General features: G+C 42.7%; 1 protein-coding gene across 2 annotated transcripts in view; it reads left to right on the top strand.

Annotated features, from left to right (window-relative positions):
• THADA (THADA armadillo repeat containing) overlaps nucleotides 1–25,401 on the top strand; it is a 930,763-nt gene that overhangs the window by 58,309 nt on the left and 847,053 nt on the right. For both annotated transcript variants that reach the window (XM_077485673.1, XM_077485674.1), the window contains exons 16-17: nucleotides 3,887–4,038; nucleotides 16,681–16,903. In XM_077485673.1, the coding sequence (XP_077341799.1) occupies nucleotides 3,887–4,038; nucleotides 16,681–16,903 (375 nt within the window). The remainder of the gene's footprint in view (nucleotides 1–3,886; nucleotides 4,039–16,680; nucleotides 16,904–25,401) is intronic.

Consider the following 25,401-nt stretch of genomic DNA (forward strand, 5'->3'; position numbering starts at 1 on the left):
GTGATGGATCACTCTGTTATGACTGTTAGAACCAGCGGGGGATAGATGCAGCATCGGACCAAGTACAAATCTGCAAAAACCCCATACTTCTCTTTTAAGTCCCATTAAGCTTTCTTGTGTTAGGGTCTCATGTTTTTTCTATAGTCTCTTACGTTATACAGGCTCTTGAAGTTTTTAATGCCCATTTTTCTTTATCGTACATCACGGGGGACACGGCCACAGTAATTACTGTATGGGTTATATGGCACCTTCAGGTAATGGACACTGGCTCACCCTAGATAGGAAGTTCAATTCCCTATATAACCCCTCCCCTTACCAGGAGTACCTTCTTCAGCTGCACATGCTGAGAAGTTGCTGGTACATTCTCTTACTAAAATGGTCCGCTCCACTTTTGAGCTGCTCTTAACTGAGTCAGTTGAAGAGCCCACTTCTTGTTTGGGTTCACTCAAGCCTCCTCAAGCCTTGCGTGCCTTTCCTGTATATTCATTGCTGGAAAAGGTTATGTATTCTGAGTGGGATCACCCAGATAAGCACTTTTTCCCTCCTAAAAAGTTTCAACACTTTATCATATGGAGGAAAAATTCACTAAGATGTGGAGTATACTAGCAATTGATGCTGCTATATCCTCTGTGAATAAAAGTTTGACTTTTCTGGTTGAAAATACACAAACGCTTACAGATCCAACTGATAAGAGATTGTGTTTCCTGTTAAAAAATATTTTCCTTGGCAGGTTTAGTGGCTCAACCTGCAGTGGAGGCAATTGAGAGACAGTAAGGACAGTAAGCCTGGACATTCAGGTTGCGGAATTCTCCTGTCAGGATTCAATCCAACAATGCCACGGTAGTGGCTTATATCAATCTCCATTGGGGCACCAGAAGTCAGGCAGTCCAGGGAGAGGTAAACCCGATCCTAACCTGTGCAGAAAAGCATGTGCCATGCATATCGGCAATCTTCGTTCCAGGAGCAGAGAACTGGCAGGCGGACCCTTTAAGTCGCCAGCAGTTGTTCCTGGGGGAATGGTCCCTTCACTCCAACATCTTCCTGGCTATATGCCAAAGATAGGGGATCCCGGACGTAGATCTGTTTACTTCCAGGTTGAACAACAAAGTTGACAACTTTGTGTCAAGAACAAGGGATCCATTCGCATGCGGAAAATTTGCGTTGGTGACTGTGGGATCAGTTCTCATTGATTTATGCATTCCCTCCTATTCTGCTGCTACCTCGACGACTTCTCAGGATCAAGCGGGAAAAGAAGTCGATAGTTCTTGTGGTTCAGAAGATCTTGGTATGCAGAAATAGTAAAGATGGTGGTAGGTGCCCCATGGACCCTACCATCACATCCAGACCTGCTATCATAGGGACCAGTGTTCCATCCTACTTTACAAATGCTAAATTTAATGGTTTGGCTATTAAAACCCACATTCTGAAGAATCGTGGGCTTTCAGGCTCAGTGATATCTGCTTTGATTAATGCAAGGATGCCAGCTTCTAGAGTCATTTATTATAGTCTGGAAGGCATATGTTTCCTGGTGTGAATCCAGGGGTTGGCATCCTAGAAAGGATGTCGTAGGTGAAATCCTTGCCTTTTTGCAGATGGGGTTAGAGACGAAACTGGCCTTGACTACTATCAAGGTCCAAGTCTCGGCCTTATCGGTATTATTTCAACGTCCGCTTGCTTTGCATTCTTTGGTCCGAAGCTTTATACAGGGGGTAACGCGACTTAATCCACCGGCTAGAGCACCCCTGAACCCTTGGGACTTGAATTTAGTTCTATCAGCGTTACAGAAACAGCCTTTTGAGCCGATACAACCTATTCCTTTAGTCCTTTTAACGAGGAAGCCAGTTGTTCTGGTAGCCATTTCTTCTGCAAGAAGGGTGTCAGAGTTGGCGGCTCTTTCTTGTAAAGAGCTATATTTAATCATTCACAAGGATAGAGTAGTATTGTGTCCTCATCCTATCTTTCTGCCAAAGGTGGTTTTAGGTTTTCACCTAAACCAGGATATTGTTTTACCTTAATTTTTTCCAGAACCCTGTTCTAAGGAAGAAAAGTCACTAAATTCTTTGGATGTTGTGAGAGCAGTCAAAATCTATTTGAAGGCGACTGCTCAGGTTCGCAAAACAGATGGTTTGTTTGTGTTGCTTGAAGGTCCTCGGAAAGGACAGGCAGCATTGAAAACCACTATTGCCAAATCGATTTGGCAAGTAATTATTCAAGCTTATGGTTTTGAAGAGGAAAGTTCCACCTCTTCAAATCAAAGCGCCACCAGGGCTGTTAGTGCTTTATGAGCAGTGCATCACCAGGCCTCCATGGCTCAAATCTGCAAGGCCGCAACTCGGTCTACAGTCCATACATTCACAAGATTCTATCAGGTGCATGTAAGAATGCATGAGGATATCGTCTTTGGAAGCAGTGTACTGCAGACAGCAGTATAGGTCCTCGGGTATGATTGCACCCTAATTTTGTTTGTGTCTCCTCTTCTCTCAGGTGGCATTGCGCTGGGACATCCCAGACAGTAATTACTGTGGCTCTGTGTCCTGGGATGTACGATAAAGAAAATGGGATTTTTAGAACCGCTTACCTGTAAAATCCTTTTCTTGGAGTACATCATTTGACACAGAGGTCCCTCCCCTCTTTGGTTACATGTGTATTGCTTTGCCAAAAAACTGAGGTACTCCCAGTAAGGGGAGGGGTTATGTGGGGAATTGAATGTCCTGTCTAGGGTGTGTCAGTGTCCTTTACCTTAAGGGGCCATATAAAATACACATTTTTAACAATGCTTTCTTCTTTTTTTTTGGGGGGGGGGGGGCAGTGGAGTGTCAGTGTTTTGTTTTTGTTTTGTTTTTTTGATCACTGACCATTCAGGAAAGGAAGGAGCCAGTAAAGGACAGATTGGGATGGGGACGGGGGGACGGGGCTGGGGGGGACCAGAGGAGCATAGAGGACGACACAGAGGGGAGATGGAGGAAGATAGAGGGGACACTTGGGAATGATCGATGCGGCGCAGTGGAAGTTATAATCGCTGATCTCCCTGTGCGGCTTTCAATAAAGCAGCTGAAAGCCGCGGAGGGGAGAGGAGGAGAAGCGGCTGTCAGCTGCTTTATTGAAAGCCACACAGGGAGATCGGGAATTCTAACTCCCCCCGTGGCGCACCGATCTTTTCTAAGTGTCAAGGTATTGGACTAGGCATTAGGAGCATGCAAATTCTTGGTATCAATACCAATGCTACTTAAAACACAACCCGAGTGCTAATTTTGGAGAACATTCTTTGGATACAGCTCTGTTCATCATTGTAGTCCTGGACTGCAGATTGATAATACTGGGGATTTTAAATTGAGGCTGTTCATCCCTACTAGGATGTTTCGGCCTTGATATTGGCAGTCAAACCAGAGGTTAGAGAACAGTAGCTTCCATCTGCAGATTTGAGTGACGTTTTGCTTTATGACAGAGTCCTTCTCCTCATTGGTAAAGGGGGAAAAAGTACTTCCATTGACAAAAGCCTAAAAACAAAAAATTGACAGTTGGAATTTTACCTGGTTCCTTGAAATGTACTGCCCCGACATAATTATTCTTTGATTTTACCTTCGTTTTTTAAAATATACTCATTTTATGTGTTTGTATCTGGGCTCATTCCGTCTTGGGGGACATGGAGTGTTGGGATCTCCTCTGTAACAACAATGACCTAAAGTGCGGAAACGAAAACATCTGCATTTAATACGGCTTTTCTTTTAAATGTATCTGGAAGCCAGGGCTACATCTGCACTTGGTAATTCACATGTGCAGGTCTCCGTGCTCCTTTATTGGGAGCAGTAAAGCTTAACGAGCTTTGTTTTGTGAAGCAGAAACGTATTAGTGAGATTTCTTTCCTACTAATGATGTCTTTTCACAGGCTGTTGTCAGAGCGTATTTCAGTTCGCTCAGTCGGTCAGCGGTAACAATGTGCACGCTCTCCTAGAGTGCTTCAGTAACACCTTTGAGGAAGTGAAACTCCTTGCCTTTGAACTTCTGAGAAAGCTGCCCCCATCTGCTCTGGGCCTCCAGGTAATTATGACCAGAATGCAAAAAGAAAGTGCTCCATGCTGGCAACGCAATCGATGAGAAATTGTGCTATTTGTACGAAGCACTAGCTTCAGGGGGGATGGAGAGTTATTTGACCGTTTGAACAAGAATGAAGATTAACATCTATGATTTGTGAAAAAAGAAAACGTGGACAAAGTCATAAAGCTGCAAAGTTTTTATGAACACCAGCATGCCAATAGTTTTGGTAATACAGTCAAACGTGTAAAGGTTATGTTTAGCCTTAACAAAAATGTTCATTTTGATTGGATGCCGGAGGGTTGAATCTCTGACCCCTACCTTAAACACTGAGATCTTAAAGGAGTTGTAAAGGCAGACGTTTTTATATCCTAATGCATTCTCTGCATTAAGATAAAAAACCTTCTGTGTGTAGGAGCCCTTCTAATACTTACCCAGACCCCCTCTTTATCCAGCGATGTGCCTCGGCTGTCCGGGACTCTCCCTCCTGATTTGCTGAGACGCAGCAGCAGCATCATTGGCTCCTGCTGCTGTCAATCAAAGTCAGTTAGCCAATCAGGAGAGAGAGGGGTTGGGGCCGAACCACGGCTCCATGTCTGAATGAATTGGCTCTGGTGCCCCCATAGCAAGCTGTTTTCTGTGGGGGGGGGGGGGGGGGTGGCGCACTCAGCAGGAGAGAGGGGCCAAAAGCAGCGAAGAGGGACCCGAGAAGAGGAGGATCGGGACTATTCTGTGCAGAACTATTTCTCAGAGCAAGTAAGTATAACATGTCTGTTATTTTTAAAGAAAAAAGACTTTAGTATCGCTTTAATAGGGGCCATGTTTGCAAATGAACTCCCAGGCCCTCTAGCTCTCCAATTCTACACTACTGCAAGACATGGCCAGGCACTTATAGGTTTAGAGGCCTTCAGCCTGTATGCCCTGCAGAAGTAACAGATAACATTTAACTAGCTGCGCTACCGAAAAAACATTCACTTTATTATCAGAATTAAAAAAAAGACACAAAAACAGCTAAAAAAGGTCAGCGCGTTTTATGCAGTTTTGCGCTTATTCATGACTCCTGCGCTGCAAGTCATGAATAAACGCTAGATAGTGCAAAACTTGTTAACCCTTTTCCCTGTCCCAGAGTATCCTTTTTTTTTTTGCTGTTATACTTGTATTAAGCCCTGGTTCACACTGATGCTGCTTTGAAATTGTGCTACTTCAGCGTGATTTCAAAGCCACATGTCAGTGTGATTTGCACTGCTGATTTAATTGTGGCTTGTGACTTAATTTAACACGCGTCCTATGCAAGTTGCAATAAAATTTGTAAAAAGTAGTGCAGGAACCTTTTTTCATAATCGCTATAACATGAGTCGCAGGCATATAAACGGTTCCATTGCTGACAACCGATTTGGAACTGCCAAATCGCACGACAAGTCGCACCGATGTTAACAGGGGCTTAACCACTTGGCGTCCACGCTATAGCCGAATGACGGCCTCCCCTTTGCATGCTCCCCGCGCGCCCTGTGCTGTGATCACCGAGACTCGGGTGATCAAAGATCCAAGTAAGTGGACGGTCCTAGCCCCTTACCATGTGATCAGTTGTCAGCCAGTGACAGCTGATCACATGTGTAAACAAAAGCTCGGCCGACCGCGTGAGAAGAAAAAAAAGCCTATCACCGGCTTATGTTCAAAGGACATCAGCCCGGAAGAGGAAGGAGGCACATCTGCCTCATCTATGCCAATTGGTACCCCCTGCCAGTGCCACTGATCAGTGCCCATGAGTACCACCTATCAATGCCTACAAGTGTCACCTATCAATGTCCACCAGTGGTGCCAATCAGTGCCCATCACTGCCAGCTATCAGTGCCACTTCTCAGTGCCCACCAGTGCCACCTCTCAGTGCCCATCAGTTCAGCCCACCAGTGCCCAGAAAAATTACCTGTTTGCAAAATGTTATAACAAAATATATAAAAAAAATGAAAAAAGATTCGGTCTTTTTAATTTTTTTTTTTAACAAAAACTAAAAACCGCAGAGTTGATCAAATATCACCAAAAGAAGCTCTATTTGTGGGAAAAAATGATAAAAATTTCATTTGGGTACAGTGTAGCATGACCGCGCAATTATCATTCAAAGTGCATCAGCGCTGAAAGCTGAAAATTGGTCTGGACAGGAGGGGGGTTTAAGTGCCCAGTAAGGAAGTGGTTAAGCGGATGATTTATCAGAAGTGCAGCTCATTGGATTTGCATTCTGCATACGGCTGGAAAAGCAGAGTTGGCACCAGAATGTGTCTAAAGGTGGTGGTGATGCCTTAGCAGACCCACCTAGAGCGGCAGCTCTATATACTATATACTTTGTTTTGCTTATATTGCTTATTTAATGATGAGACTCTGAAAAGTCTCATCTCAAGGGAAAAGCATATATCCATAATTTTACATGACCAGTATTTACCAACTTGTATGCAGCAGTTTTGGGCTTCTTGGGCTCCGTTTCCACTTGTGCAACTTGTCCTGCGGCTTGGGACTGCAAAGTCGCATGACAAGTCGTACCCCATGATTTCCAATGAGTACCGCTCATATCTGTGCGACTTCAAAGTAGTCCCTTCACTACTTTGGTCCGACGTTGATGCAATTTGAGGCCCATAGACCTCAAGAATACACAGGCATTGTTTCAAGTTGTGGAAAAATCATGCGACTTTGAGGTCGCTATAGTGGAAACCTAGTCTTAGTCCTCCGTGCAATATATGGCTTTGTGGTGGAGGGCTTATGTTTCCTGGGGAGTAGTAATATCCTGGTGAGGTTGTACAAAAGGAACCCAAGACAAAAAAAACTAAAAACTTCTGTAAAATACAGCATTGTCGTCTCATAATAAAGGTGTTTACATATCTTTACGTTGGCACTCAACCCAAGAATAAGCTCAGATTCTGCTTATGGGCAAGTATGGGTGCAACTGTGCTGTACACCAATGGTTGGTTCTTGATGCTCAGAGGGCTAAATGGGACAGAAAGGAATGATTTGCGTGACTCCGCCCACATACCGCAATGATAAACCTCAATTACAAGGAATAGCCAGCACACCACCCATGCGCCTTAAAAATTTAGTTATGATCAAAATAGTGGATACAATGTGCTATATTATCTTATTTTATGTGACCACATTTGCATTTCGACCTCAATGATTGTTTGAGGTACATGGGTGGTATGCTGACGGTTTCTTGTAATTGGGGTCCATATTGCTGCCTGTGCCTCCATTGGATAGAAATGCATCCTCTATTGTTACCAGGACTAAAAGTGATTAAAAGTCCAAAATACTTTATTAGTACAGTTCAGGATACAAGACTTGTATTCATAAACCATGGTTTATCCACAGGCTACTTTCAGGCAATTGGAAAATGTCAAAAGCACTAGGGCCACCCCTAGAGCGCACTTGTAAATAAACCCACCCACTCTGACAGACTTCAAAGTATATTATTCTTTTATATCCATTTAAGTGATTGATTGTAAAGCTTGTGTGTTTTTTTTATTTTTTATTATTATTAAAGTAACAGCAGCCCCAATCCCCCTCTTCTGGATTCCCCCCCCCCGCTAGTGCTCATGCATGCTTGCTCTTGAGCCATGCTCTGTGTCCATAAGACCCACAGAATGGAGCTGCTCCTCGTCAATGGCTCCTCTGCTGCTGTATCTGTGCCAATGAGAAGCAAGAGAGCCTTGGCTCTCATACACATCGCTGGATCGTGATCGGGCTCAGGTATTTATTTAGGGGGGGGGGCTGCGGGGAAAGTTGCATGCAGAAGGTTTTTTTACCTTGCTGCATGGAGTGCCTTTACAACTACTTTTAGTTTTTTTTTTTTTTTTTTTCTCTGAAGCTTCTATAAAGATCTGACTGCATGCTTGCTTTGGCTACTTTGCAGTTTCAGGATTGGTTTCCCCTTGTTGTGTACACTGGGGACCATACTATGTGGTGCTGGCCTGTAAATTTGCATTGGATGGATATAAAGCAATGATTTAAAAAAATAAAAAAAAAATAAGATTTTTTTTTTTTTTTTATGTGTTTTAATAAAATCATTTTGGAGTAAAGGTCTATCTAAAGATAGTTTTCTATTTAAGATATGTTAATAATTTTCTTTACTCAGCATGAAATGGAGATTAGTTATGTAGCAGGAGGCTGTATATTCTGCAATATTTACATTTTTGGTAAACTCATTCAATGAATCCAAGCTCTGCAAGCTAAAATGCACTGCGTTCATGCATTCACACAATTTCACAGTAGCCATGAGATAAAATAAAAATCAGCAATATTCCTTCATCTCATTGTTTTGCAAATCTATGTAGACTACAAACTGTGTGATTGAATTGATTCTGATATCGCTGTTGTCTAGCTATCCTGACAGCTTATTATTCTAAATAGGAAACCTTAATTTTGTATGCAAATATTAAAGATTCTAACTACCAGCAAGAATGAGTCCTTACATTTAAAGAGCACCTGTCATTTCAGATCCATCATGGCAGTGCCTGTTAGCGGGCATCCACTCGCCTGCTGCCGCCACGTCCCTCACCTTGTTGTGTCAGTGCCGCATCTCCAGCCATCCCATTAAAGTGAATGAGACTGTCGGTAAAACAACAGCAGGTCAGAGGAGGACAGAAATGACAGTTGCTCTTTAAAAATTATGATTTAAATCAAGCCTTTTTACTAGTGATTTAAATTGTGATTTAAATTGATTTGATTCAAAGAAAATCCACCCTGCTTTGTACACTTAGTCCTGCGTGGGACACTCCCCTTGGAACGTAGTGCAACATGTATAGTTAGCCAGGGGGTGCTATACAGGACCAGGGCCATGGTCCATTTCTATGGATCAGTATTAAAGTCAAGGATTTCCCTGTCTGCAGTGCATAGGAGACTATGCAGTTGTTAGGCAGGGGAGTTATTCATTTTATTGTGGTAATCCCTGCCACAATGTTTCTAATGTTTCTTGGTATGGGCAATTTAATATTGGTGATTTCTCTCCTCCTATCTTAGTCTCGGGACAGAGACAGTTTTCCAGGACAAACTTCCAGGGTATGTCCCCTTCTTCAAGGTCCCAGGATGATGAGGTTTCTGTGTCACGCCTCCCGGGTGGGCACATTTCTGCATGGCTTTTTCTCCAAATACGCACTGGAGAGTCCCAAATCTGATGCAGGTGTGTATGGTAGCCAATCATCGTCTAACTTCAGATTGTTCAATTAAGCATTGACAAAAAAATAAAAAGGAAGCTGATTGGTTTCTATGCTGATCTGCACTGGATTTTGCACTTTCCAGTTGTAGTAAATCAGCCGAGTATGTTGCTACCATCTTCTACAGTAGGGTAACCACAAGAACGTGATCAGCTCCTGGGTTATAGCAGCTCCTGTATCTGAATATGAAAAAACTAAAATGATCGCAATGTTTATTCCATGAGTATCCCATTGGGAACCCCCTCACTTAGCAATGGTGGTTCATAGAAGCGAGAGAGCTGGTACAACAGGTCGAAAAGTATATGTTCTGCTGCCAGCCTGTAGGAAACGCAAACCACCCTCAGGGTGATAACTGTTCCCTTGTTTCGGGTCAGTGTCCTATCATGACACCAATCCCCTCGTCTCACTCTAGATCCCTACTATGAAGGCTGTTGGGTAAAAGCAGATTTCTCTGCCGCTGTGTCTGAATTCTGTGTAAAACGCATTTCTAGAACCTTTCGTTTCCTGAGGCCTGAAACGCTACACATCCTCTATTCTCCCTGACCCTGCTCAGGATTCAGAGAGCGAACCTCCTTTACCTGAAGATGTTAGAAGGAATGTTTTGTGGATCCTGATTTTGTAGCAGAGGATTTTCCTTCTGCATTTTATGAGGTACAAGCCCCGGTTTTGCACCAAATCCTCTGTACTGTGGACATACTCATTGATGTGATGCTCATTAGTCTTTGCCTAGCAGCATCTGACTGCACAGCTTAAAAAACGCTCTATGGGCATTAAAAAGCTGACTAAGTCAAGGAAGACACGCGCAGATTAATTGTGGAATTTAAGGACTGAATCAATCCTAAATGTATATTCACCCCTCCTAAGCTTCTTGCTGAAATGTATCCTATGGAAAAGGAATTTATAAAGAAATGGGCAGTTCCAGTAGTGGATCCTGCCATTTTCTGACAAATTCATCATTATGTCACTGGGGAAAAGGCACTTCTACCCCATAAGTTTTCTACTCGTATGGTCACTTCCTCTACTCGGCAAAAGAGAGCTTTTCGCTCTCCCCAGGACTTCCGATTCCAAACTAAGGTTTAACACCACCTTTTGGCTCAAGCCATGGACTTCCAGATTTACCAATTCTGCATAAAAGCCCTCCTCACAATAAAGGGGCATCCCCACTCCTTGGAACGGGAGGATGTCTGTTGACATTTGTGCAGGTCTAAATCCGAGACATCCCAGACTTCTGGCTCTAGGCTTTCATCTCAAAGGGGTACAAAATAGTTTCTATCTCTAGCACCTCTTTTCTTTTTGTCTTCCATTCTTTCAGCTTTACACCAAAAGAAAGAATATTTAATGACCACCTTGCAGAGTGTAACAGTCTGTTTGCCCTTAGTAAATCAACCCACAGATATTTTTGTTCTGCCTGTAGGCCCTTGTAAATAGCATCCTGCTTCCTGCTCCACCATTGCCAATTGGATCAGGCAGATTATTTCTAGGACTTACACTCTTTGTGACAGAGTTCCTCCTGTTCCTATCAAGAGCCTATTCCTTTGGAGTTGTTGTTTCTTGGGCTTTTTAGCATCAAGCATCTGCTTACCAGGCTTGAAAGGCCGCCACCTGTTCCTTTCTTCAACGTGTTCTATAAGTTCTACCAGGTGGATATTCAGGCCAACGCCAGCTTACACCACAAAGTGCTTCAAGCTGTTATCTTTTTTGTTTGGGTTTTTTAACCCTTGTTTTCCTGTGGCCCCGTTGGCAGTTCTATTTGCTATGTTGTTGCCCACTCCTCGGTTTAGTGCTAGGGTATGTCCCATGAATTAAAGTGATTGTAAACCCCATTCATAAAATTTGACCTGAGCACATATTTCTGTAGTGTTTACTTATCTTTCTGCAAAGCGCAGTTTCTCTCTGGTGTTTCGTTCCTCTGTTATCAGCATGATAACTTCTGACAAGAAGAGGTAGATGAGCAGAGAGCTTGTCTATTCAGATTACAGCTCTGCATGTTCCTTTGTTCCTCTGTCTATGTGGATATGGGGGGGGGGGGGGTCCCTTACCTCCAATCAGCTCTCACACAGTGTAAGCCCAGACTCCCAACCCACTGCTGAAAGAGGAAGAAAGATTTCTAACACAATCTGCACTTTCCAAAGACTTTAGAAAGGGGAAGACTGCAGGTAAACAAGTAAAACTTGTGTAGGGAGATATGATTCCTCCCTGTGTATCATCGGTTGCTGTTCACTTCATTGGGTATAGGAGAGGAGTTACATCTACTTTAAGTCCTGTACTGTACAATTAAGATAATAGGAATTTTTTATTTTCCTGAAAAAATTCCTTATCTTGAAGAATAAGGACCCTGCACCCTTTGTGTCTTGATCACTCCTTATTGCTTGGCTTGCTAAAAAACTGGAGTCTCTCAGAGTTGGCGGGATTATACAAGTCCACTATAAGGGTGGCCTAGGAAGGTTTTTGTGCCCAATCACATGAAGGTAGCCTGCAACTACCCATGGTCTATGAATACCATTCCTGTGTCCTGTACTGTATTCCAAAATAACGAGTTTACAGGTAAGTAAAAATTCCTAGTATTTTTTTGTAGCTGTCACTAGAACAAAAGATGTGATTTTCTAAAGGTGACACCTGTTCCTGTGATGGCCGTCTAAGAAGTCAGTTCCTCCTTACTGGCGAGGTCCACTTCTTGTGTTCCAGTACAGGAGGTACAGGTAAATCTCTCCAGGGGGACACAGTCTAAGTAATCTTCTTCTTCTTCCACTGTCCCCAATCCATCTATTGATAAGGCCGAGCCTTTGGAGTCACTCTGCACATGCTCAGGTTGGTGTGTATTGCTAGAGATTTTTGTATTTATTTTTTTATTGGGATGGTGCATGTGATCAGCACAAGGCCAATCAGCACTTTCCAGACAGAGGGTCAGGGGTCATGCAGCCTCATAGGACAGTCAGAGTAGAATAAAAAGTCCTCTTACAAGCTTTAAAGGGGTTGTAAAGTTTTTTTTTTTTTAAATAGGTTCCTTTAAGCTAGTGCATTGTTGGTTCACTTACCTTTTCCTTTGATTTCTAAATTTTTTTTCTTTGTCTGAATTTCTCACTTCCTGTTCTGGCTGATTAAACACCGCTCAGATGATGGTGTGAAGTTTACTGAAGTTTACTGAGGAGAAACAGGAAGTGAGAAATTCAGACAAAGAAAAAAAACATTTAGAAGGGAAATCGAAGGAAAAGGTAACAATGCACTAGCTTAAAGGAACCTATTTAGAAAATAAAAAACAAAGCTTTACAACCCCTTTAACCAGACACTGATATGAGTCACAAGACTGCTATATACTGCTGATGAGAAAAGGTATTTAGCAGTTTATATATACTAAAATAATTGCATTTCCATGTTCGATGGGAGATCAGATATAGTGAATGCAGGATCATGGGTTTAGTAACGCCTTAAAAAAAATCAATAGGGTTTAATCAATACCCTCTTTTTCCGAAACTAAAAATTTCTTTAGATTTATTATCGAATTGACATAAACTTGTTATTTTTTACTATGGGAAAAGAGAAGTAAACTAACAAATCCGGGACTTTTAACTGATTTGGATGCTTGTTTTTACTTTCCTGTTAACCCCTACTTTCCCAGTGTTCATTGAAAATTGGTCTGGATTTTATTATGATTGGAAGACTTTCCTTATCGTTAACACACACACACACACACACACACACACACACACACACACACACACACACCACAGTAATACACAATCACACTCCATAATGAAGGATTTGGGCTGCCAGGACAAATTGAATTATTTCTCAATAGTGCCTGTAGATAGCCTAATTATAGCATATTATCTTTTCGAGTCATGGTAACAACAGAAATACAAAGTAACACAGAATTTACTGGTGTGTGGAATACAGATCAAACCAAAGCCCTAAGATGCAATGGAAAGTTGAATTTTAAATCCTGTATTGGCTTCAGTAGAAGTTGGGTTCAGCCATGTTTTCTGTAGAAGCGCGTATAAGCCAAACACTGACTAAAACCACTTCATCATTGGATGACAGAAGTGCCGGCCTGCCCATTTTTTTCATTTTATCAGCAGTCTGTTTTGTTGTTCCCAGCACACTGACTCACAAATTCCCCTTAATGGTTACCGTCGGTGCATGACCCTCATAGTTCCTGGAATTTCATTACGACTGAAGTGGTTAAAACTTTCACATTTTACCTCCAAGTGCGGTGTGAAGTGAGTACTTCTGAAAATGAACCAGCTACACCATTTGTCATCCAAGTAAAACCCTTTTCCTTTAGGCTTTTAAGGAAAATATCTGTTTAAAAAAAGCATTCAATGCTGGCTGCATATATCTTTTGACTAAGGTATTAGTACTTAGTAGTTCGTTTTAGTTTATTTCGAACATGTAAAAAAAAAAAAAAAAAAAGTAATCCATCAGTATTAGACTTTTCTAAAACAACTAATTAAAGAGAAGACAAAAAAAAAATATATAAAAAATGTAGTTTACATATCCAAAAAGGAGTAAGAAAAAGTACACACATATTTAATCCCACCCCTTCTCCATAATTCATAATAAAATATTTAAATTGGTTGTATGCCTGCAAAAAAAACAAACCAAAACTATAATGCCTCGTACATACGGTTGGATTTTTTTCCGATGGAAATGGCTCCATCTGACAGCTTCCATCGCACAAAATTTTAGATCTGGTTCTCAAATTTTCCGACAACGAAATCCGTTTGCGCAAATTCCGATCGTGTGTACACAATTCCGATGCAAAAAGTGCCACGTATGCTCGGAATCAATCAGAAGAGCCGCACTGGCTATTGAACTTCATTTTTCTTGGCTCGTCGTTTCGTGTTGTACGTCACCGCGTTCTTGACGTTCGGAAATTCCGACAACGTTGTGCGACCGCGTGTATGCAAGACAAGTTTGAGCCAACATCTGTCGGAAAAAATTCATGGATTTTGTTGTCGGATTGTCTGATCGTGTGTACGTGGCATTAGGCAAAGGCATAATGAGCTAGTATGTGTCAGAAATCATGAAATCAGGCTGAAACAGAAGTACAGTTAAATCACACTTTAATAATAAAAGTAAAAAGAACAAACGTAGTCAAAACATAGCCAAAGTTCAGTAACCGGAATGGATGGTCAGCCAAGCCAGAAGTCAGGGATCAATGTAGTGAAACAGCAAGCATGATCTGGAGTCAGAAGGGATGTCAGCAAAGCCAGTCTTGACCAGGATCGCAGGAGATAGTTTCCATGATGTTGACCAAGGCGAAGGCAGAGATCCTCTGGACTCCTCTGGATCCTCTGGACTTAGCGGCTAAAGTAGGCTTAGTAAAAAAAAAAAACTTTTATGCTTTTTTTTTTAAATAGTAAATTAACCCCTGTGTGTTTATTACTACTATTGTACAGCACAGTGAAATTTGTTGAGAGTCTTCTATATAAAGGCTGGATGGAGCTTAGTGGTGTACTCATGATCTACAGTCAGGGGCTGGTTTAATTATTCCTATCATTCTTATTATTAATTTTATTATACAGAATGTTTGTTTATGGGGCTGACAGTTTACACAGCGCTTTACAGCATGAGGACAGACAGTACAATTACAATATAATTTAGTACAGGAGGAATCAGAGAGCCCTGCTTGTTAGAGCTTACAATCTAGAAGGGAGGGTCAAGAGATACAAGAGGTAATAACTGTTGGAGGCCAGATAGGCGTCTCTAAAGAGATGAGTTTTGAGGGATCGCCTGTAAGTGGACAGATTGAGGTAGAGAGTCCCAGAGGATGGGAGAGGCTCTGGAGAAGTCCTGGAGGCGAGTATGGGAGGAGGTGACGAGGGAACTAGAGAGCGGGAGATCTTGGGAGGAACGAAGGGAAGGATTAGGTTGGTATTTTGAGCAATTTAATGGCTGCAGATGGGCACTGAGTGGGGTACAATATTGGGCAATTTAATTGCTGCAGATGTGCACTGAGCAGGCTGCATTTTTGAGCAATTTAATGGCTGCAGATGGGCACTGATTGGGGTACATTGTTGGGCAATTTAGTGACTGTAGATTGGCACTGTGCAGGGTGTATTGTTGGGCAATTTAGTGGTTGCAGATGGGCACTGGTGAGGCTGCACCGATGAGCTGTGACCCTAATTTTGCTTCAAAGTTCTTCATTTAAAATGTAAGTTTTTTTTTTTTCCTGAAATGTCCCTCTTAAAATGAAGGTGCGTGTTATACACCAATAAATACGGTATATTATTGGGGGGGGGGGGGGATTCCCTAAAGTGTATTTGAATGCAGAGCACTCATCTTTGCAAAGTGAGCATGCATGCATTTTTCAATGTGAACATTGACTTTGCTAAGTGAACTGTCTCTACTCTTTCAGTAAATTATCCCCACAGTGTCCCTTTTGTTTGGAACCAATTAAAATTCATGTTGACATGGGCCTGTCTGTTCATTGGGAACTAGTGCCATCTTTGCTGCATGTAGAATAGCAGCTACCGCAGCTGGCATTCCTCCTGCTATCTTCTTACAAGATCTGACAACAGTCTACAGACTGCTCATACCTCCAACTCATAGAAGCAAACCGCAAACAAATATCCCTTCATTCATCCACTTATTCATATATAGTTGCCCTGAGGTCTCCACACCTGCATACACTAATTATACCCAGAAAACTAGCTAACTGTGTAATTGGCCTGTGATGTGGTATCCTTGTAACAAGCTAATAATGTACATGACCGTCAGTGATAATCCGGTGCTCAATGACTTGAATTGGCAGTCTTCCGATGCTGCTATTTTCAGAGGGGTTGTGGTTGGCTCTAAAGTGAAAGCAATGCCCTTTTTTATTACCAATTCTATTGAAAAAAGATGGTGGCGCGACTGCCTGTCATGTGTTTGTTGCGCCTCCTTTGTCCTTCTACCATAACCTGAACAGGAAGGCTTGTGCAGCCAGAGTGTTCTTGTTTAGCGTATTGGTAGCTGGTCTGATCTTCGATGTTCAATGTTTTCTCATTTCTATAGCCAGCTTTATACATAGAGATGCTGATTAACTTTGAACCGAAGGCAAAACATTTATTTTCCGTCTGTTTGGATAGGATAATGGAGAATCATAACCCCTGACAGTTTTTATTTATTTCCAACTTTAAAACAAATTCCACGTTAGTGTCGGTTTGGATAGAATTGTGATCGTCTACCTCTATGTTTGGACCCCTAGAGGAATCCTGTAGGTGAAAACAAACTCCCAGCATATAGGGACCGTGGTGGGTATTGCTACCTACCAGTCTTCCAGAACCTCAAGCCATTGGTGCCAAGTACGTTGTAATTAGTGATCATGTTATCCGTAAGCAGATAGTAAGTTGGTAACTGGGATGTGAACTGAAGTGAATGTCGAAATCTTTAATGTTTATCACTGAGAAAAAAAGAATTGAGATTATATTAGGCTTTAGATAAGTAAATGATTTTTCTGTATCTTATGTTTCAGGACCCGGAGAAATTGCTTGAGTTGTTCCAGGCAGCTATAAATTTGAGCACAAGTACCAAACACTTTGACTGTGTAACTGCATCCTACTTGCTGAAGTTCTTGCTATACCAGGAGGGTTTGGAGGCTGCTCTGCGTGACTCGGCACGAGGTGTGCCAAATGGACCAAACTATCGGACATTTCATATTGATAGCACCAGTTTCCTGGAGAGGAACACCTTCGCTGGTTAGTTGTGGCAGCTTATTTTTGTTATCCCATTTGGTGAACAGATGTTTTGCACATGAAAATTTTGTTTTTATCTTTTTCATTTGATTATAATCAGCTTGAACATACTGCCAATACTTACCAAGTGTTGTAACCCATGACGTCTGAATTGTGATTGATTGCTAGCAGTCATGGGTTACAGTTTGTACCCTCAACTTTGTTGAGTTTCAAAGTATTCTAATTTAAATTTTCCAATTAGGATACATGCATACAGACGTATTTGTGTAATTGTTGATGCATCAATGTTTACCTGTGCATGCACGTATGGCATATTTTCCCGAATGTGGCGTACAGGGACTTTACCATCCATGGACGGCTCCCTATCCGTGGAAAATGCATAGTGTTTTTTTTTTTTGCACCTATAGGTCCGTCTACATTATGTATAGATATCAACATTTAAAAGGAGCCATATACAGTGCCTTGAAAAGTATTCATACCCTTTGAAATTTTCCACATTTTGTCATGTTACAACCAAAAACGTAATTGTATTTTATTGGGATTTTATGTGATAGACCAACACAAAGTGGCACATAATTGTGAAGTGGAAGGAAAATAAATGGTTTTCAAAATGTTTTACAAATAAATATGTGAAAAGTGTGGTGTACAATGTGGAAAAGTTCATGGGGCACTGTGCTGAATGAAGGGGTTTTGAAATGTTGAGTGCACAACTTAGATTTAATGAACGCTGTTTTTATGCTTGTGTTGCACAAGCATAAAATTCCACCCGGTGGGTGGTGCCAAATGTATTGGGGGGAGGTCGTAGTTAGCAGAGTAATGCTGGTGCTGCCTAATGCCTTATGCCCTGTACACACGAGAGTGTGGGCTCTATCGGACTTTTTCCGCCTGAAATTCCAACGGAAAAAGTTTGAGAGCTGGCTCTCAAATTTTCCAACAACAAAATCCGATCAGACTTTTTCCGATCGTTTGTAGAGAATTCCGACAAAGTGCCACACATGCTCAGATTAAATTACGAGACAAAAGATATTGGCTACTAGCCTCTACGTAATCCCGTCGTACGCAATGAACGTCACCTCGTTCTGAGCGATCGGATTTTCCGATAACTTGTCCATTCACATGTATGCAACACGTTTCGGCCAAAATCGGTTGGAAAAAATCAGACGGATTTTGGGGGCGGAATGTCCAACCACATGTACAAGGCATTACGCTGGTCAGATCCTGGATGCTGAATATCGCCACCACTGGATGATAAGTTTGGACGCTAGCACAAAGAGAATCGGTCACCAATAGGGTTTATTTACTAAAACTGGAGGGTGCAAAATCTGGTGCAGCTTTGTATGGTAGCCAATTGGCTTCTATCTTCAGCTTGTTCAATTAAGCTTTGACAAAGTAAACCTGGAAGCTGATTGGTTTCTTTGCAGAGCTGCACCAGATTTTGCGCACTCCAGTTTTAGTAAATCAACACCAAAGTGTAGAGGCTGCATGCAATCTGATTTTTGTTGCCCCCTGTTGAAGGGTGATACTGCATTATTCTCCTTATGCCGCGTACACACGGGCGGACTGTATGGCGTACTTAGTCCGTCTAAACACATTTCAGCGGACAGTCCGCTCGTGTGTGGGCTTCAGCGGACTTTTTCAGCGTGCAGTCCGGCGTACTAAGAATTTCGGATTTTTCGAAATTCTGTCCGTCATACTTTGGTTTCAGCGGACAATCCGCTCGTCAGTAGGCTAGTTCGACGGACTAAGAATGGCGCATGCCCAGAAAGGATTTACACGGCGGAAGGGTGCTTTGCTGTGTATTGGACTTCCTATTTCTAGTCCCGTTGTACGTGCTGTACACGTCATCGCGCAAGCTTTCGACGGACTGTTTGGGTATCCGTGTGTGGTCAAGTCCGTTCAGTGGAAAGTATGACGGACTGTCCGTCGGATTGTATGACGGACTAAGTACGCCATACAGTCCGCTCGTGTGTACGTGGCATTAGCCTGACCACAATTGTACAGGCAGTCCCTGGCTTACGAACACAATAGCTACTATAGGTGTGTTCTTAAGTGGAATATGTGTGTAAGTTGGAACAGTGCCTTTTTAAGTGTAACTTCAGCCTGTGCAGGGATGTTTCTGGGCTCTTTTGGCCATGTAGTGTCCAGCACTGTAAGATAACTGCTCGGAGGTATCCGGGACCAGCGTGAAGCACAAGCGGCCGGCATTGAGGTCTGTTCGTAACTCAGGTATTCGTAACTCAAGGACTGCCTGTACTTAAGACCCCTTTCACACTGGGGTGTTTTTCGGGCGTTTTCAAGAGCTTTAGCGTTAAAAAAAGGGCCTGTGAAGCGCTTGAAAGAAGCCTCATCTGCAATCCCAATGTGAAAGCCCAAGTGCTTTAAGAGCCCTTTCACAATGTCAATGCCCGAAAAACGCTCGTAAAGCGCCGCTTAAACTAGAAGCGTTTTACCAGCATTTTTCGAGTGATATTGGGGCGCTTTTAACCCCTGCTAGTGGCCAAATAAAGGGTTAAAAGCGCTCACAAAATGCTGCTGCCAAAATCGTTTTTCAGGCGCTTCCCATTGATTTCAATGGGAAGGGGCGCTTTAGGAGCTGCTTGCAGGACTTTTTTTGACGCCCTGCCAGCACAGCGCTCCAGTGTGAAAGCACTCGGGCTTTTACATTGAGATTGCAGTTGCGGCTTCTTTCAGGTGCTTTTTTTAACGCTAAAGCGTGAAAAACGCCCCAGTGTGAAAGGGATCTCAGTGTGAAAGCACTCGGGCTTTTACATTGGGATTGCAGTTGCAGCTTTTTTCAAGCACTTTACAGGCGCTTTTTTTTAACGCTAAAGTGCCTGAAAAATGCCTGAAAAAACGCCCCAGTGTGAAAGGGGTCTTAATGTTTAATGTTAAATATATAGTCTACCTGTAACTGAAGTTACAAGAAAAGTTGGGTGGGGCTAGGCGGTCCATAAATCAATTATTGTTGAATGCCAGAGCAGCCAGTTGGCCATTTATTAGGTAAATGGATAAGTAGTACTAAGATACTATTAATGTTAATGGTACATGTGTACGGTGTTGGAATTCCAGGCAGCTTTTACACACCACTGGATTCCCAGTCTCCTCGAATTGTAATGCAGAAAGGGAGATCTGAGATTAATGCACCACACCACGAGTTTAATGTCCAGATACAAGTTTATTCAAATATAAATTGAGGTGGAAGATTGTACACAAAAGCCAACACGTATCTAGGGCCAAACCTCACCTCCTTATGCAGGGCTTTCAATACATTTGTGGTTCTGTTTAGTCAGTGTCGTAATCCAGTTTGGCCAGACAACACAATCGGGTCCCTGACCTCGCCTTTCTTCTGTTAGGCAATACAGTTGGTCAAGAACTCAACTCAACGTGCAAAGTATAAGAAATGACACTTCTTGGTTTTTGTTTACAATCTTGCATATATTTCACATTGGAATAAACTCGTTTCAGGACTTTTCTGGCCCATATCTTTGTTAAATTGCAAAGCACAGCGGTTGCACCTTTTTCCACCTAAGTCAAAGCAAGTCTGTGCTCTCCTGTAACCCACGATGAAGCCGTTGGCAGATGTACTTTGGCGTTTTATATGATTCCCTGGGTATACTCCAGACCATTTTTATTTGCTACAGAAAACATACTAAAAAAGAAATTTTACTTTGGCTGCTCAATGTTGAAGCAAAGCCTCTTAGTGCCATCTGTATTTATTTTATAAAAGGGTTGGACGGTTGGTATTTTACACGCATGCTTTTAAAAATGTAAAAAAAAATGTATCCACAAAAACAAAACCGAGTCCAGAACTTTAAACCACAGAAAAAATGTTTCTTTATATGGTTGCTTAGATCCTGCTAGCACCTAATTAACCCTATTCTCAGTACTTAAAACTGGCTTCTACAAAAGATGAGGGGGGTTGGTGCTAAAGGCTGGTTGCCACCAGTCTTAAAGGGATTCTAAAGGAAAAAATAAAAATAAAATTTATACTTGCCTCTTGTCCATTCACGCACAGAGTGCTGCTTGGCACCGCCCCCTGTTCTCTCCTCATTGGCTGTGATTGACAGCCAGACTAAGACTGGAGAGTGCAAAATCTGGTGCAACTGTGCATAGAAACCAATCCGCTTCCAGGTTTTTTTTGTCAAAGCTTAATTGAACAAGCTGTAGTTAGAAGCTGGTTGGCTACCATGCACCAGATTTTGCATTCTACAGTTTTTTGTAAATCAACCCCTATGTCTCTTCTGCAACAAAATACACCTACCTGCTCACTCGCCATTCTGTAGCTTGTAGACTTACATTGCTGGCATGGTCCCTGTGTGCCAGCGTGATGGACTTCTGCACAAGCGCACAAGTTATGTCATCCTGCGCCAGCCAATGAAGGTGCCTGAAGACTGGCACTCCGGTAAAAGAGGCTGGCGCCAAGCAGGGACACCACCTGGATTTTGGATGTTTGAAAGCAGGTAAGTATACTGACATTAGTTTTACTTTGAATTGCTTGTTTGGACCAAGCTGATCCAAACAAACAAATTCCTTTACTAACAATTGCAGCAGCTCTCAGCGCTGTATGAACTGTATGTAGCATTAGGTTCACAGGAACCTTTTATTTTATGATTGAATGCTGACTTGATTTTGTTCCCGGAGCGGGATGGGAAGTCGCCATACTGCTGCTGGAACACAGGGCTGTGTGTAGGGAATGCTGCAGCACTGACAGCTGCTGCACGGGGAAGAAAATAGTTTGGAACAGCTTGGTCCTAGTAAACTATTTAAATCGGGAGTCCGCCGGGACTCCGCGTTTTTTTTTTTTTTTTCTTTTTTTTTTTTTTTAAAGCCAGCAGCTACAAATACTGCAGCTGCTGACTTTTAAAATAGTGACACTTACCTGTCCAGCGCGCCCGCGATGTCGGCACCCGAAGCCGATCTCTAGATCGTCTCTCGTGTGCTGCCGCCGCCATCTTGGGTATGGGAATCAGGAAATGGAGCCTTTCGGCTTCATTTTCCGGTTCCCTACTGCGCATGCGCGAGTCACGCTGCGCAATAAGGACGGTCCCCGCTGCCTCTGGGATCTGTGTGTTTCCCCGCAGGCAGCGGGGCACTTGCGGAAAGGGGCCGGCACTTGCGGAAAGGGGCGTAATCTACGCCCCTTTCCGCAGAGAGCTATCCCAGAAGTGGATGCAGATACCTGTACTGTACAGGTATCTGCACCCCCCTCCCCCCTGAAAGGTGCCAATTGTGGCGCCGGAGGGGGGGAGGGTTCCGATGAGCGGAAGGTCTACTTTAGGGTGGACCTCCGCTTTAACCCCTTGCCGCTGAGCGTACGCAGATGTGCGTACTCGGCTTTTGGGGGTTATACCGGGATGATGCCCGCCACCTCTCGCCACTCTTGCCGGGGCTCCCGTTCCATCGGGAGCCCCGATCAACAAACCGCCACTTCTGGCGGCTAGGGACAGCTTCATTCCAGCCTCCTAATTGTAAACACGTAAGCAACGTCATGACATCACTTCCTGTTTACTCGGCTGCCAATGGCGCCGGTTTTAGAAAAATATACAGTATTCAGAATCGCAGAAAACGGCGATCTGAATACTTTGAAGTGCAAAGGAGGGATTTTGGGGTCTTTTAGCCCGATCCCTGCATAAAGAGTACCTGTCACCACCTATTACTGTCACATGGGATGCTTGCATTCCTTGTGACAGCAATAAAAGTGATAAAAAAAATAATTTTGCATATCAATTTATTACTTTTTAAAAAATCCTTTTTTCTGGATATTTTTGTTGTTCTGTCTATCACTGTAAAAAAAATAAACCTACCATTAAAATTATAGACTGATCATGTCTTTGTCAGTGGGCAAATGTACAAAATCGGCAGGGGATCAAGTACTTTTTTTCCACTCACTGTATATGGAAGCCACACTGCATATTCAAGGCCTCTCTATATACTGTGGTGCCTGCATCTAGGGCTGATTCGCACAGTGTGTGATGGCAGACTCATAACTACAGTGCCTTGAAAAAGTATTCATAACACTTAAAATTTTCCACATTTTGTCATGTTACAACTAAATCCATAAATGTATTTTATTGGAATGTTTTATGTGATAGGCCAACACAAATTGGCACATAATTGTGAAGTGGAAGGAAAATTATAAATGTTTTTTATTTTTATGTTTTTACAAATAACTGGAAAGTGTGGTGTGCATTTTTATTCAGCCCCCTTTAGGGTCAATTCACACCAGATGTGGTTCCATGCGCTTTTTTTCTGCTCTAAAAATGCATGCAGAGTATTTTGCATGTATTGCAATGGCTCTAGTTCACACCAATGCAGTCAGTTCCAGACCACTTATGGTCAGTTTCTGCACCAGAAACTGACGAACTGACTGCCCTGGCGTGAACTAGAGCCATTGGAATACATGGAAAACACTGCATGCACTTTTAGGGCCAGATCACACCACAAAAATGCACTCCGCATAGGTTCCGGATCAGTTTTTACTTACAGTCCACACCACATGCAGTTCCAGTGCATTTTTGATACAATTTTCTAGGTTCCAGTACTATTCTGTGCAGAAAAAAATGCAGCACACTCGGTTTTTTTTTCTTTGTACCAGAAACTGACTGCACTGGTGTGAACTAGAGCCATTGGAATATATGGAAAACACTGCATGCATTTTTAGTGCAGAAAAAAGCTCACAGAACTGTATCTGGTGTGAACTAACACTTGCTCCAATACCCCTAACTACAAACTATTGGAACCAATTGCCTCCAGAAAATCTAATTAGTAAATAGTGTCCACCTGTGTGTAATTTCAATCACTGTTCTGTGAAGCCCTCAGAGGTTTGTTAGAGATCCTTAGTGAGCAAACAACGTCATGAAAGCCAAGGAACACAACAGACAGGTCAGGGATAAAGTCATGGAGAAGTTTAAAGCAGGGTTAGGTTATAAAAAAAAAAATATCCCAAGCTGTGAACATCTCACGGAGCACTGTTCAATCTATCATCCGAAAATGGAAATAGTATGGCACAACTGCAGACCTACCAATACATGACCATCCACCTAAACTGACAGGCCGGGCAAGGAGAGGATTAATCAGAGAAGCAGCCAAGAGGCCCATGGTAACTCTGGAGGAGCTGCAGAGATCCACAGCTCAGGTTGGAGAATCTGTCCACAGGACAACTATTAGTCGTGCACTCCACAAATCTGGTCTTTATGGAAGAGTGGCAAGAATAAAGCCATTGTTGAAAGAAAGCCATAAGAAGTCCCATTTGCAGTTTACGAGAAGCCATGTGGGGGACACAGCAAACGGGTGGAAGGTGCTCTGGTCAGATGAGACCAAAATGTAACTTTTTGGGCCGAAAAGCAAAACGCTATGTGTGGTGGAAACCTAACACTGCACGTCACCCTGAACACACCATCCCCACCGTGATACGTGGTGGTGGCAACATCATGTTGTGGGGATGCTTTTCTTCAGCAGGCACAGTGAAGCTCGTCAGAGTTGATGAGAAGATGGATGGAGCCAAATACAGGGCGATCTTAGAAGAAAACCTGTCAGAGTCTGCAAAAGAGTTGAGACTGGGGTGGAGGTTCACCTTCCAGCAGAACAATAACTCTAAACATACATCCAAAGCTACAATGGAATGGTGTAGATCAAAGCATATTCATGTGTTAGGCCGCGTACACACGGGCGGATTGTCTGCCCAACTTAGTGGACAGTCTGACGGACGAAGTCTTTCGGAATTTCCGTAATTTTGTCCGTCCAAACTTGGTTTCAGCGGACAGTCCGCTCGTGTGTAGGCAAGTTGGACGGACTAAGTATGGCGCATGCTCAGAAAGGATTTACACGCCTAAGGTTGCATTGCAGTGTATTGGACGTCGTATTTCTAGTCCCGTCGTACGTGCTGTACACATCATCACGCAAGCTTTCAGCAGACTGTCTGCTCATCGTGTGTGGTCAAGTCCGTTCATTCAAAAGTTGAACGGACTGTCTGTCGGATTGTCTGACGAACTTAGTTGGGCAGACAATCCGCCCGTGTGTACGCGGCCTTAGAATGGTCCAGACCTAAATCCAATTGAAAATCTGTGGCAAGACTTGAAAATTGCTGTTCACAGACTCTCTCCATCCAATCTGACAGAGCTTGAGCTGTTCTGCAAAGAAGAATGAGCAAAAATGTCACTGTCTACATGTGCAAAGCTGGTAGAGACATCCCCAAAAAAAGACTTGCAGCTGTAATTACAGTGAAAGGCGGTTCTACAAAGTATTGACTCAGGGGGGCGCTATACAAATGTACCCCACACTTTTCACATATTTATTTGAAAACCATTCATCATTTTCCTTCCACTTCACAATTATGTGTCACTTTGTGTTGGTCTATCATATAAAATCCCAATAAAATACATTTACGTTTTTGGGTGTAACATGACAAAATGTGGAAAATTTCAAGGGGTATGAATACTTTTTCAAGTCACTAGCTTTTTAAAGAGGAAGTAAACCCGCCCAAAAAATTTCCATTTTAATAA

Source organism: Lithobates pipiens, unplaced genomic scaffold, assembly GCF_037356315.1.
Source record: "Lithobates pipiens isolate NorthernLeopardFrog02 unplaced genomic scaffold, aLitPip1_a1.2 Scaffold_18, whole genome shotgun sequence".
Lineage (NCBI taxonomy): Eukaryota > Metazoa > Chordata > Amphibia > Anura > Ranidae > Lithobates > Lithobates pipiens.